A 13,492-nucleotide genomic window follows, 5' to 3' on the forward strand; every position below is an offset into this window, starting at 1 on the left:
TTGGTGCTAAGATAAGGCTCAAAATCCTTATCATAGCATCGGACACACTGAATTAGACTCTTCAGTCAAATATCCAAACCTAATTGACTGAGTCTTCAATTCTTCCAGATCTGAACGAGGCCGCCTCCTTCGTTCTCCCTCTTCTCCGAGTCTTCAGTCTGCGGTCTAAGTCTCCTCCCTCATATTAGCCATAGCCAAGCGTCGAGACTGCCCTCCCTCCCCGCCCCACCCCACCCCCCCTCCCTCCCTGCGGTCTAAGTCTCCTCCCTCATATTAGCCATAGCCAAGCCCCGAGACTGCCCTCCCTCCCTCCCCCACCCCCCCTGCCTCCCTCCCTCCCTCCCTCTTCACTTCACCTGCACGGTATGAAGAAAACGTAAACCATAAATTGATTTGAATTTATTAACATATTGTTAAGTTAGGAGAATCCCAGATCTCAGATTTCTCTGGCTTTGATTTAAGATCTGTGGTGATTAGCAGCTAAACCTCCTTACCTTGCTTTGACTGCAGGATTTGGAACTGTGGTTTTGCTTTGCATCTTGGACGAGGAGATTGGCATTGGGGCAAGAGTGAGGTGTTCTGGGGAAGGAAGATAGTGGCTGGGGTCCGCACAAAGCAAAGTAGAAAAGTCTTGGGGGATTTTAGTATTTTGCTGTACTGGGAAGATAAAAGCATGTGAGCCCAGATTCATGATTCACACTTCACAGTCTCTGATGGTGGCGGCCAGAAAATGCAGCTGATCGATGTCGATCTCTTTTTTTTTTTTTTTAAAGGCTATTTGGGCCCGTAAACCCGGAAGCCCGGCCCGAAATGAAACGGGCCGGTCCCAGGCCGGTCCCTGTTGAGTGCAAAACGGGCTTTGGGCCCGAATAGTAAAAAACGGGCCGGTCTCGGGCCCAGTAAAATTCTTATTGAACCCGGCCCGTGCCCAGCCCTAAGTTTTTCTATTGGAACCTCCAAATTTACTCACTTGACCTCTATGCTTTTTACACCTCTTATCAAATTTTCAAATACTAAATTTACTCACTAAACCTCACTAAAGTTCCTCAAATAACCTCACTCATGTAATTTGCAAACAAGTTATTATCTTTAAAATAAAAAATTTAGTCATTTCAATGATTTAATCACTTTATAAATCTTAACTAATATACATTTCTTAATCAAACTTGAGTTTCAAAAATTAATGTCTAATCAATAAGAAAATGCCATGAACTATTATGTTTTTTTTCTTCTCTATTTTAGCTGTGCAAAAAAAAAAAAATCATTTGTTTTTATTCTCAAAAAAAAAAAATCATTCATTTTTTAATGTTTTTTTTTGGTATATTTTGTACCACATGATTAATTATTTAAATATTTTTATTTTTATTATTATTTTTTTTTTTTGCAAATATAATGGATTGACTTAGATTTAGGTCATAAATCATAAGAGGGTTTATTTTGTTTTCCCTCATCAATATGCGTTCAACATATATATCATACATTTTTATGTCACATGATCTTAATCATATTTTTAATTCTTATTAAATATATATATCAATGCTTTAATGAGTATGTAGTAAAATTGGAAAATGAAAATAGAAAAGGAAAATAATAAGGAATACAATCTAATATTATTGAATTGGAAAGTCTACATAAAATAAATATAATATTTTTTTGGTATAATTATTGTCCTTAATAGTCATTTTATAGTAGGTTATATATGTCATTTAATAATTCATAATAGAATAAGGTCAAGTGAGCAAATTTGGAGGTCCCAATAGAAACTCTCTAAACTTGCCTGATATTAGAACAATGAATGTAAATTGACATAAAATGTGGAGTTGGATTTCATGGAGTGGCTGCCCTTAATTTAGCTAAATTAGCTTTACAATCTTTTGTTAATCTTTCATGGAGTGGGCTTGTCCCTCCTGATATTAAAAGTTTTGTGGCTTCTCATTGTATTCTTTGATTGAGTAATATAATTTGGTCGTCTTTCCCCTAAAGAAAAAAGAATAGATTAAAAAAAAAAATTAATGTCAATAATTGTTTTTGATTCATGAGTTTTATATTTCAAATTATCCAATTATTGGTTTATGAAAGCATTCAATTTCTTTACAAACCTCTTCTGAGGAACGCCTCTTCTGGCTAGCTTCATGCCTTCGTTGAATTAGTTTTTTAACAATTTACCTTTTTTTAATCTTTGTGCATGGGATAGTTTGAATCTAAACAAGGATCTTGGATAGGCCACAGTCCCACATAAGTTCCCCACATGTTCGTTATTGACTTATTTCTATGGGCATAGACTAAATTTAAATGAATACTGGTCATTCTTCACACATGCAGAGTGAAAGTATTTTTTATTTTATTTTTTCAGAAATAAAAAAGAAAACTGTCCTTACAGAGAGAAGATAGTGGGAGTAAAAAGTGGGTTGTGGGGTTTTTATTTTATAAAAAATATAATAAAAGTATATTTTATAAATGACATAATTATCCTTGTGATTTAATTAATTCTCAATATTTATTAATCTTCTAAGATCATTTCTGTTAAAATTTTTGACTTTGACTAATAAACTTTCTTCTCTTAATAGTATAGAGTTGCTATTGCTCGGGGAATGCTAGATACACACGCATAGTGCGTCTGAGTGAAACACCAGGCCACCACGTGTCTATTAATAGCAGAAACGAAGTATTATATAAAAGTATTTTTTTTTTCTGGTCACTTTCGCCGTTTGCTGCTCTGATCTCTTTGTTCCTCCTCTCTCTTGGCTTCTGCAAAAGCAATTTCTATTTCTTCACTATCCTCCAGAACCACCGAAAGCATCTCTCGGCCAAATTTGAATGAATACACATCTTCAAGAACCTCTTATCCAAAAATCAAACTTATGAAGCTAACAATCAAACATGACTTTACAAATTGAAAACTACGAAATGGGTCAGATCCGATATTGATCATATATAACTGGGTTCAAACGACGAAGAGAGATGAAGAGGAGCATGATGAATTGGGCGACAGCGAAAGCTATTTGAGCAGAGAGAAGAGGATCGCTGGTGAAGATTAAAGACGACGAAAAAGACTTAGCTGCCGTCACTTCATTCACCCATCTCCTTATTCTCGTTGGTTCAATTAATTCAAAAGCGGCTGAATTTTCTGAGGTAAAATTCCAATCCAATAGAAATCCAGAATCCAAAATCTCAATTGGACTCTATAAACTGGATTAAGAATCAACTATTCAAATTTCACAAAATTGATATCAGGCTTATGATATATATAACCCTTGCATGCATGCATTTCTTCACGCTTACAATTCTATTTCTATATCATTTACCCAGAAAACATGAGACTGATGAGAGAGGAGAAGAAAACGAAGATATTTTTTATTTTTACGAAGAGAGAGGAAGCCAGGAAGAAGAAATGATAGGGGCAAAAATGACAAAAAAAAAGAAGAAGAAAAACTTGCATTGAATAAAATACCTCGTCTCTGCTCTGCTGTCATTGAACACGTGGTGGTGTGTACGTTGATTCACTCAGACGCACTGTGCGTGTGTATCTAGTATTCCCCACCCATAGCTTGAAAACTTGTAACATAAATTAGCTAGCTGCACGCCAAGCCAACCACGAGGGTCGTTGCCTGGAAAATTCAGCATTTGGAAAAAAAAAAAAAAGTCTCCGTTAATATGCGCGCATTTTGGAAAGTCAAACTATAAAACGTCACGAATTCGAATTACTCAACTCCTCTTTCACGTTGGAATAGACTGACAAACAAAGAAGAATCTTAGCTAGCTTTTTTGTTTTTTGTTTTTTTGTTTTTAGAAGTGAATCTTAGCTAGCTTAAGAGCTTCTGTATTTAAATACCATAGAGCACCCTCCTTATTTTCTGTGCTGGAGTGAGGGTGCAGAGCTAGCTAGAGAGCTCCATTTCTTGGTTTTAACCTATCACCTACTGCATATATCTCTCCTATATATCTCCAAATCTTGGTTGAGTCGCCATGAGAACTCAAACTCAAAACAACGCCGATAAAACTTACGACCAGACAGAGGTTAGTATTAGTCTCGATTCCTATATGAAACTTTCGAAATTTCCGAAAATGATGTTGATGATCATGTTTATATTGGGTTGAGGTTGCATCTGTTTGTTTCATAAAGAATGAGGCCAATTAAGCTATAGCTTAGATGGGAGAAAGTTATGTCTTCTCATCTTATATATTTGGTTTCCTATTTTTGTTTTAGCTTATGTGTCTCTATTTTTGAATCTGATTGAGATGAGACCACATAAGGCCCTGAGGGTCTTCTGGTTCGGTTGTTCTAATTACCCCAGGGCCTACGACACCTTGTCTTCTACTTCAACTTTGATTTTCAAGCCAACTCTTTCAGTTGATCTATAGAATTGACTAGTACTTCATTTTTTCACCACGGAGCTAATTTTCAAAAATAATAATGATTAAATACACAATCTTAATTTTTTTTATTAAAAAAGAGGTGTTTACGTTAATTCAAAACTTTAATGTTATATAAAATTTTAAAATCAATTACCATGCAATCTCAAAAAGTAACTAATAAAATTATCTTTCAACAATATATATATATATATATATATATATATATCTCTCTCTCTTTTTTTGCTTATAGACAAACTTTCAATAATTTTCTATGATTTCTACAGTATACAGTAGATAGATACTTGCCTTTTTTTTTTTTTGAGATAATAGATAATTTCATTACTTATCCATGGCCAGAAGACACTTTGCATCAATTGTTGTTTCATACCAAAAGTCTAGATGGCACAAGTCGCCAAACAAATTGACCAGTAACCCTCATTGCAGACAAAATAAGCACAATTATTCGAGCCTAAAAACAACATGACTCAAACCCTCACAACCTAAATCTCCTTCATAGCAAATCTAGTCGTTTAGAGATCTCAATTGGTGTACAACTAGAGAAACTAAGAATTAAGCCGACAAAGACCCAAATCCAATTGCGGTAAAGAAAAAAAAAACTAGAACAGGATAAAGCCCTCTAGACCTACCAGAAAAGGCCCAAAGAAAAAGCTAGCAAATAAGATTTGTTGGACCAAACAATCATGGTCCAAAGGAGAATCTAGCCCAAAGTCGAAGCCCAACAAGGCCAACCCAGCCCAAACCCATCTCCACCCCATGCAGCATGTACGCCACCGCCCTTCCAAGGATCGCCACCTCCATCGCCACCACCACCGAAGCAAACGAGTATGGATGCCCATTAGGCCCGAGCCAATCGAGTATGGGAAACCCAACACACCCCGCCGTCTACCAGATGCCAACGCCGCCTCCACAACCTCCAACCACGGTCCCCGGAACTCTGCCGTGACCATCTATGCTGCCAACAAGGATCGAAAAGGGATGAAACCGGCCAACCAATGTTAGTTTCTTCCCGTCCAGAAACCCAAGAACCACCGCTGAGCTCTGTAGATCACCACCCGTCCGGTAGCACCGCAACGTCAGCGCGGCTAAAGGCCGGTAGTGAAGTTAGGTCACCGCCAGATGAGCGCTCTTGAAACACAGGGAAGACAATTAGTATAGAAGTTGTTGCGGCTAGAGAGAAGTAGATACTTGTCATTTTTGTTTTACCTTTGCGTGCATAAACAAACCCAAAGAGATATTATTTTCAAGTAAGATCCTCTGAGTCTCCTTGACCAAATATAAAGCACATTGACTATTCCTTCTTGCATTTTTGTTTTTCCTAGATCCACACGTGGCTTCGTTGGTAGCAATAGTTTTTTTTTTTTTTTTTTTTACACCAGTTGCACTATAATTTTGAGAGGCTAGGTTTGAAATTATGTATCGCACGAAATTGAACTAATTTCTATAATTAGGCCAAAATAGAAAAAAACAACGTCATAAAAAAATAACAGAAAAACAAATATATTTAGTTGAAATAAATATTGAATATGGTAATGGGCATTGGGCAGCACACGGTGTCAGCTTATTACTGAGACATTATGAGATGTGGGCCCAAAAAGCTAATAAGACACAATTTTCGTATCAAGGAAGCAACCCAGCCAGCCATCACAAATTGATAACTGAGAAAGTTGACTATGCCAATTGATTCCATTCCCCAAATTTGGGGATACCAATCTCCCTAGATTCACTGAACTGAGATTGACTTCCCAAAATACCCTCCAAAGTCCCTAGAATATCACTACTGCCCCCAAAGTTTCCTTTTCTAGCTAGGAATCTTGGATACAACTGGTGTTTAATTTGTAAAATTTGAAGCGCTCAATATGGTGTACTTTTGTTGTTGATGCTCATGAAAGCATAACACGGCTGCCGTTACTAAATTTGTGTAGATGGACGAAAAATTAGCCAAGGAAAAGGCAATTAATGAGTGGCTTCCAATTACTTCTTCAAGGAATGCAAAATGGTGGTATTCGGCTTTTCACAATGTTACGGCCATGGTTGGAGCTGGTGTTCTCGGTCTCCCTTATGCCATGGCAGAGCTTGGATGGTATGTTAATTATTCTATATTCTAATTAAGCATCAAATTATACACTTACAACTTCTGTCGTCTGTTAACTTGATTGATCTCATTGTGTAATTCAGGGGTCCTGGTATAGTTATTTTGGTCCTTTCATGGGTCATCACATTGTACACACTATGGCAAATGGTTGAGATGCATGAGATGGTTCCAGGGAAACGTTTTGATCGTTACCACGAATTGGGTCAGCATGCATTTGGTGAAAAGCTTGGTCTTTACATTGTGGTGCCTCAGCAACTCATTGTTGAAGTTGGTGTTTGCATTGTGTACATGGTCACCGGAGGAACATCGCTGCAGAAGGTCCATGACACTGTGTGCTCAGACTGCAAAAAGATCAAATTGACTTACTTCATCATGATCTTTGCCTCTGTTCACTTTGTGCTTTCCCACCTTCCCAACTTCCACTCCATCGCCGGCGTGTCTTTGGCTGCAGCTGCCATGTCCTTGAGGTCAGATATTTTTGCTAGGCTTTTACTCACTACATAATAGGGGTGGCTAGAGGAATCCATTAGCTTTTTGTGTTTCTTCCAAGTTAGAAGTCTTGCCCCCAAAACATGTTTGATGAAATTAATGCCTCTAAGCTAGGGAGTCCTACTATATGTTTATTTCCAAGTTATGTTATTGTGTACGTGATTCATTAATATATTGGATACTAATTGTGATGCATATGTGTGCAGTTACTCTACCATAGCATGGACTGCTGCGCTAGACAAGGGTGTGGTAGAAAATGTCGATTATAGTTACAAAGCCAAGACTACTACAGGAAAATTTTTCGACTTCTTAGCTGCATTGGGTGCAGTGGCTTTTGCTTATGCTGGCCATAATGTAGTCCTCGAAATCCAAGCAACAATTCCTTCTACACCTGAGAAGCCTTCCAAGGTACCCATGTGGAAAGGAGTCATTTTTGCCTATATAATTGTGGCTTTGTGCTACTTCCCGGTTTCTCTGGTGGGATATTACATATATGGCAATTCACTTGAAGACAACATCCTCGTCACATTGGAAAGACCCAAATGGCTAATTGCAATGGCCAACATGTTTGTTGTCATCCATGTTATTGGAAGCTATCAGGTGATGGACCGATCAAGGATTGCCTAAATTTTTTTAATTTCATTTTCTGTACTCAAACATTTAGTCTGACACTACTAGCTCTGCCGCAGGTTTATGCAATGCCAGTGTTTGACATGATGGAAACTCTACTGGTAAAGAAGTTGAATTTCAGGCCAACTTTTATGCTTCGCTTCATTACACGAACTTCATATGTTGGTAAGTTATTTGGTTACTGTTGACCTTGATTCCATCAAGTTTATGCTATTGCTTCAAGTTCAAGCTGGATATACTTTAATTAATTAAAATATACATTTCGTTGCAGCAATTACCATGTTTCTCGGAATTACATTCCCTTTCTTCAGTGGTCTCCTTGGATTTTTCGGAGGATTTGCTTTTGCCCCAACAACATATTTTGTAAGCTCACAATCTATTCCTTTAAATTCTAATGAAATGAAATGGACATTCTGATTTTTCTTTTTCACATGTTTAATGAACTTGTTAATATCTTCAGCTCCCTTGCATAATGTGGCTTGCCATCTACAAACCAAAGAGATTTGGCTTATCCTGGTGGTGTAACTATGTATGTTGAGTTTGGTTAATTTATACTTTATTGTTCTTAAGCATGCATTTGATTTCCTTTTGATTGCATATATTTGAGTTAATCTTATTTTGACTTGCTAATTTCAGATCTGCATCTTCTTTGGTGTTCTTTTGATGGTTCTATCACCAATTGGAGGGCTGAGATCAATCATAGTTAAAGCCAAGACCTATGAATTCTACTCGTAAGCCATTGATCATCATCCTTCCAAGCGAAAAGCCTGGAAGGGGTAGTAGTAGTTTTTTAAAAGAAAAGAAAAAAAACATTGAGCCTTTTCTGATGAAGATGAGGAAGAAATATCAAGGACTAAATACCTTGAGCAGCAAGTAAGCAGTGGACAAAGAATTAAATAAGGTTGTTTATGGAGTGGAATACTCGTCTCCATGTATCAGGGAAAAGAATCTGTCACCATGGGACTAATTCCAAAGGGCTCTCTACTGTTTCCTTTTCTTCATTATGTATTTGTTTGGGCATGTCATCATGTATATGATCTTTCTTTGTGTTTGTTTAAGCATTCTGAGGTGGATATGTGGGAAATCTTAATTCCCCAGTACTGATTGATCCTATAATACGTCAAATATTGAGCAGTTATAGCTATTTCCACTTATGAGTATTATTCATTTAGCTTGGACTCGCCTAGCTAATGCAATCCAGCTTGATCACTTTGTGTCTTAGGAAGGGGATTTTGTACTACATTTTTGCTTATGTACCGCGCGGTGTGAATGAATTAGTTTGCTGTGCATTTCCTTTCGCCAGATTTTATGAATTTTGACTGGTAGTGCAGAGATGTTCTGATATAACCATTAGACGTCTCTGTTTTGGGGAATCCATAGTTGAAGTCGAAATCGTATGACTAGTAACTAATATGTTTCGATCAACCTACCGTACCAATCTGTTTCATGGAACCTACCAATTTGTATCACTGAGACTTATAATGTTTGATGCTTGATCTTAAACCAAAAGCACAAAAACGCAAAGCTGGAGCAGCAGCATCTTGGGATATAAATGGAGCAACTACACAAAAGCCAAAGTCTCCACATGGATTAGTGTAACATCCAACTTTTAAAGTGGCTAACTCAAAAGATTTGAAGGTTTTGCTCTTAATGTTACAAAAGAAGACTTTACCAGGAGAATGCAGCAACAGATATGAACTTTCCTCTCCATCTCATTTTCGTCTCGAGCAAGAAATAGAACATGTTGTTTAATTAGGAAGCGTGGTTAACCGGTGCCTAAGGGATCAAGATCAACATGGTACTTCACAAACTGCCTAGATAGAGCCATCTCAAAAGTTTTCGAGGCCCCGTGCAAAATTAAAAAGTGAGCCTCTCTTTTTACGGTCGTGTATGAATATGCCATTGAAATTTTTTGTTATATAAAGAAAATATTATACGAAATTATTTTTTAGATTAAAAAATCTTTTATGTTGTAAATATTAATGTGGCTATTCATGTAATAGTAATTAGTGCTGCGTGATATACGCCAATTAAGATTGATTGGTGATTAACAGAATATAATTATCGATTGATTGATTGTAATCAGACGAGTGATTGATGTAATCGTTAAATAGTTACCTTTTGTAAACCTGAGGTACTCCTATATAAACCTCATTGTGAGATGAATAGAATCACTCCATTTCTCATACTTCATTCTTGGTGTCTAAACTCTCCCTCTCTCAAATTCTTTTACTATCGTTTTACAACAAGTTATCAGCACGAAGCTCTAACCCAAGCCCTAGCCAGAGAAAAAAAAACCCCCTGCTGCAGCCTGTTTGCACACCCCGAAACCTCTTGATCGGGACCTCATATCAAAATCTTTCCTTCATCAAAGTTGTTTGTCTCTGCCTCTTCTATCCGCCCTCCAAATTTCAGCCTTATTGGAGTCGTTTTGAGACCTGTACACCATTTGAAGTGGGAGCTGTCCAGAAGAGGCGAATAGTTCTTGGATCAGTTCTGCACATATAAACTGAAGATTCATCCGCTCTTCATCAAGTAATGTTTTCCAAATTCTAATTTTAATTCATGTTTTCAAACTTGATTATATGAACAATCACCATGATGCATGAACCCCCAAATTTACTTTATTAATTTATTTGGTTGATACATATATATCTGTCATATATATTTGTTCATGTTTTTGGATTTGATTGACATATACCATGACACATTGACATGTAGGATTCCTATTTAATATTACTATAATGCCAGAAGCGTTTATTCAAATCATTGCCATAATAATGTGCATCATTTCCTGTTAATGCCGTATATTACGCTCATCACCAAAATGATTTCATTATTGACTTTATGATATTTATTTACTTCATTACAATTTCTTAATGTTGTACATTAAGTTTATTGCCATAATGATTATGTAATATTTATGGGGTTAATGAAGCGTTAATGCCAGAAGCATTTAAGGAAAAAAAAAAAAGACAGGTTAATGGTGAATATTAAATGAGGCTGAGTCAGAAGCTCAAATCAAGTCCAAAGTCACAACAACAAATCCGAGCCAGAAGCTCAGGCCCAAGTTGCAAGGCCAGAATAGCAGCTCACTACATGTTACCATGACAAAAGTTATGAATCTTCTCAAATAGGCTCATCCAGTTGGATGCGGTGTCTAGGCAAGGTTCAGATGAGGCCGTGTACTTAAGTGAGCCTCGCTCCACCTAAACATCATCCTTCCTTACCTGGTCGTATTCAATTGGAGTTACCGAAAGGGTTGAGTAATAATTTTTCATTCGTTGGCAGACCAACCTGAGCCCAGCAGGCCCACTCTCCCTCCATGGGACCTAGCAGCCCAGCAGGCCTCACATACTCTTTGATCAGCACATGAAAGCCTAGGTCACGAGCCCGCAGACTAAGCTCGATAGGCTTCACTATCAAGCCCACTCCTTCTTTGGTCCAGCAGATTCAAAAATAAAAGGAAAAATGATTTCATATTGTAAATAGATTCACCATATTTAATATGTGTAATTAATTGCCAGAAGCATTTATTCACATAATTGTGTGATAATTAATCTGTTAAATTAGTAGCATGTAATTAATATCTCAATTGATTTATGATTTCTATTTATCAATTTGTGAGATATTATTACAATTTACTTTGTTCAATATTATTGTGTTACTTGTCTGAATTTTCGCACTAGAATATATGTGTAGAAAATGCAGGTACCTAATGAACTAGAAGTTCTAAATGAACCCGTAGTTCATATATAAATCGAACTTGTAGTTTCGATAATGCCGTTTAAAGAAACTTGAAGTTTCCTTTCATAAATTCACCACACATGATAAAACCAGTAGATTTTACATGTCTAATCCGATTTTTCATACCATGTTATAGAACCTGAAATTCTCATTACTTGCTTATGGACGATATTACCCAAAGCACTAATATTATTTGTTCATTTCCTATAAGAAATGTCAAATCTCAACATGTTTGACTTTGTTGCTTTGGAGGTTTCCGGAAGAAACTATCTAAAGTGGACTCAAGATGTGAAAATTCATCTGACTACAAAGAAGATGAGATCAACAATCGATACTCATGACAATGTCGTCACTAAGGCTTTTAAGGCGAGTGCCATAATGTTCATAAAGAAACATATGAAGAAAGCACTCCAAGTTGATTATCCGATGAAGAGGATCCACAGACTCTTTGGGTCGCTCTGGAAGAGTACTTTAACCACCAAATGACCATTTTCTTGCCTGAAGCAAGACATGATTAGCAAGATATTGAACAAGCCCATCTGCCCAAAAGAATACAAGGAGAGTCACTTTATTAATTCTCAGAATTGATCACTATATTGTTGCTCACTGAAATGAACAACAACCTCCTGTTGAGGAATGATCAAGCCAAGCCCATCGGTACCTGAGCAGCCCTTTTGCTTGAAGGAATTGATGTTGCTCATCGTAAACCTAATCTCGAAAGGAGAGATTGTGACCGTGGAAGGGACAAAGAGTATGATCTTTTTAGACAAGTAAAGAGAGGTGGGCCCATAAATGGCCCATATAACCGGCCCAAAACATGGCCCCATGTTATAGTGCCCCTGCCTAACAAGCCAAAGTGGAAAGGAACACTGGTTCGGCCCGCCGCCACCAGAATCAGCATGATCTTTGTTATCGATGTGGATGAATTGACTGCTGGTCTCGCACCTGTTGTGCGATAGCTGAAGCAGTAGATGAGTATTACGGCAGTCGCGGAACTCAAAATACCAACTTTATTGAAGGGTAATTTTCTATTGATTCCACACTAGAGATCACGGATTTTCAGGCAGTTACTGAACATACCGAGGATTAGAACTCGAAGACATGAGTATAATTGGCCCCTTGTGCCATATCTATTTCATCTTAATGAATGAAACATCTTCGGATTTTGGTGATTTATGTTTTCAATCATTTTGGATTATGAAAATGTGGTTATGTTCGAATGTATTTAGTTCAATAAACTTATTCATACATGTGATCCATTGAATTAAATAAATGAATAGGCATATTCTGTGGGGAAGTTTGTTGTCTGGTTGAAAGTGCTATTACGCACACCATACTCCCAGATCGGAGATATTTTTCAAACTTATTGTCTATTCATACCTCTGCGACAACCGTATCAGGCCAATCCAACCTGATAGAGGGTTATGGCAAAACCCACTATATGTTGTCCAATGGTACTGAACCTACCATTAATGGGGCCTTATAATCTCCACATTCCAGAAGAATGTTATTGAGTGTTAAAGATATTCGAACCAACAGTTACCACGTTGAAACCACTGAGAAAAATGAGTGGAATATCTTTGCATAACCTCTGAGCGTGCGGCCAGAAGCGTACATTGGAGAAATTGGAATCTGTTAGCTAGAAGCTAACTAATTTAAGCAACTACTTGCTATGGCATGACCTTTTGAGACACCCAGGTTAAAGTATGATGCATTGTGTCCTCAACTCATCGCAGGTGCATCCCCTTCTGAATAAGGGTCCTGTATATAATGACACACTATGCCATACTCGTTAAGAATATTTAATACTAGACCATCATATGCAAAGACTAGTATATACACCACCATTTTTCTACACAGAATGCAAGGGAAATTGTGGACATATCCAACCACCATGTGGACCTGTAGATACCTCTACTAGCAAGGCTAGTTTGCTACCTCACCAAGCATAAACAACACCCTCATGGGATCCAACCGCTACTTGCATCTTGTAGCCCTATGTTCAAGCTACGCTATGGTATCCGGAAGTCGCAAATCCGTCGCCGGGAAGCCACCTTTCCGGCCTTGCCAACATGCCCTCACAAATAGGCTTTCTAGACTAGAAATGGTGGTTGCTTGTCCCACATCGAAAACTAGGGCTGGGATTTTAAACCCGAA

General features: G+C 37.5%; 1 protein-coding gene across 1 annotated transcript; it reads left to right on the forward strand.

The window, feature by feature from the left end:
• The first annotated feature begins 3,860 nt into the window (after window positions 1–3,860).
• Window positions 3,861–8,736, forward strand: LOC121048778 (lysine histidine transporter 1-like). Its single transcript, XM_024329216.2, has 8 exons — window positions 3,861–4,017; window positions 6,300–6,457; window positions 6,553–6,936; window positions 7,165–7,558; window positions 7,648–7,753; window positions 7,860–7,951; window positions 8,049–8,117; window positions 8,225–8,736. Exons 1-8 carry the CDS (start codon window positions 3,967–3,969, stop codon window positions 8,321–8,323), a joined length of 1,353 nt encoding a protein of 450 aa, XP_024184984.1. The 5' UTR covers window positions 3,861–3,966; the 3' UTR covers window positions 8,324–8,736.
• The last annotated feature ends 4,756 nt before the right edge of the window (window positions 8,737–13,492 follow it).

Source organism: Rosa chinensis, chromosome 2, assembly GCF_002994745.2.
Source record: "Rosa chinensis cultivar Old Blush chromosome 2, RchiOBHm-V2, whole genome shotgun sequence".
NCBI classification, from domain to species: Eukaryota; Viridiplantae; Streptophyta; class Magnoliopsida; order Rosales; family Rosaceae; genus Rosa; species Rosa chinensis.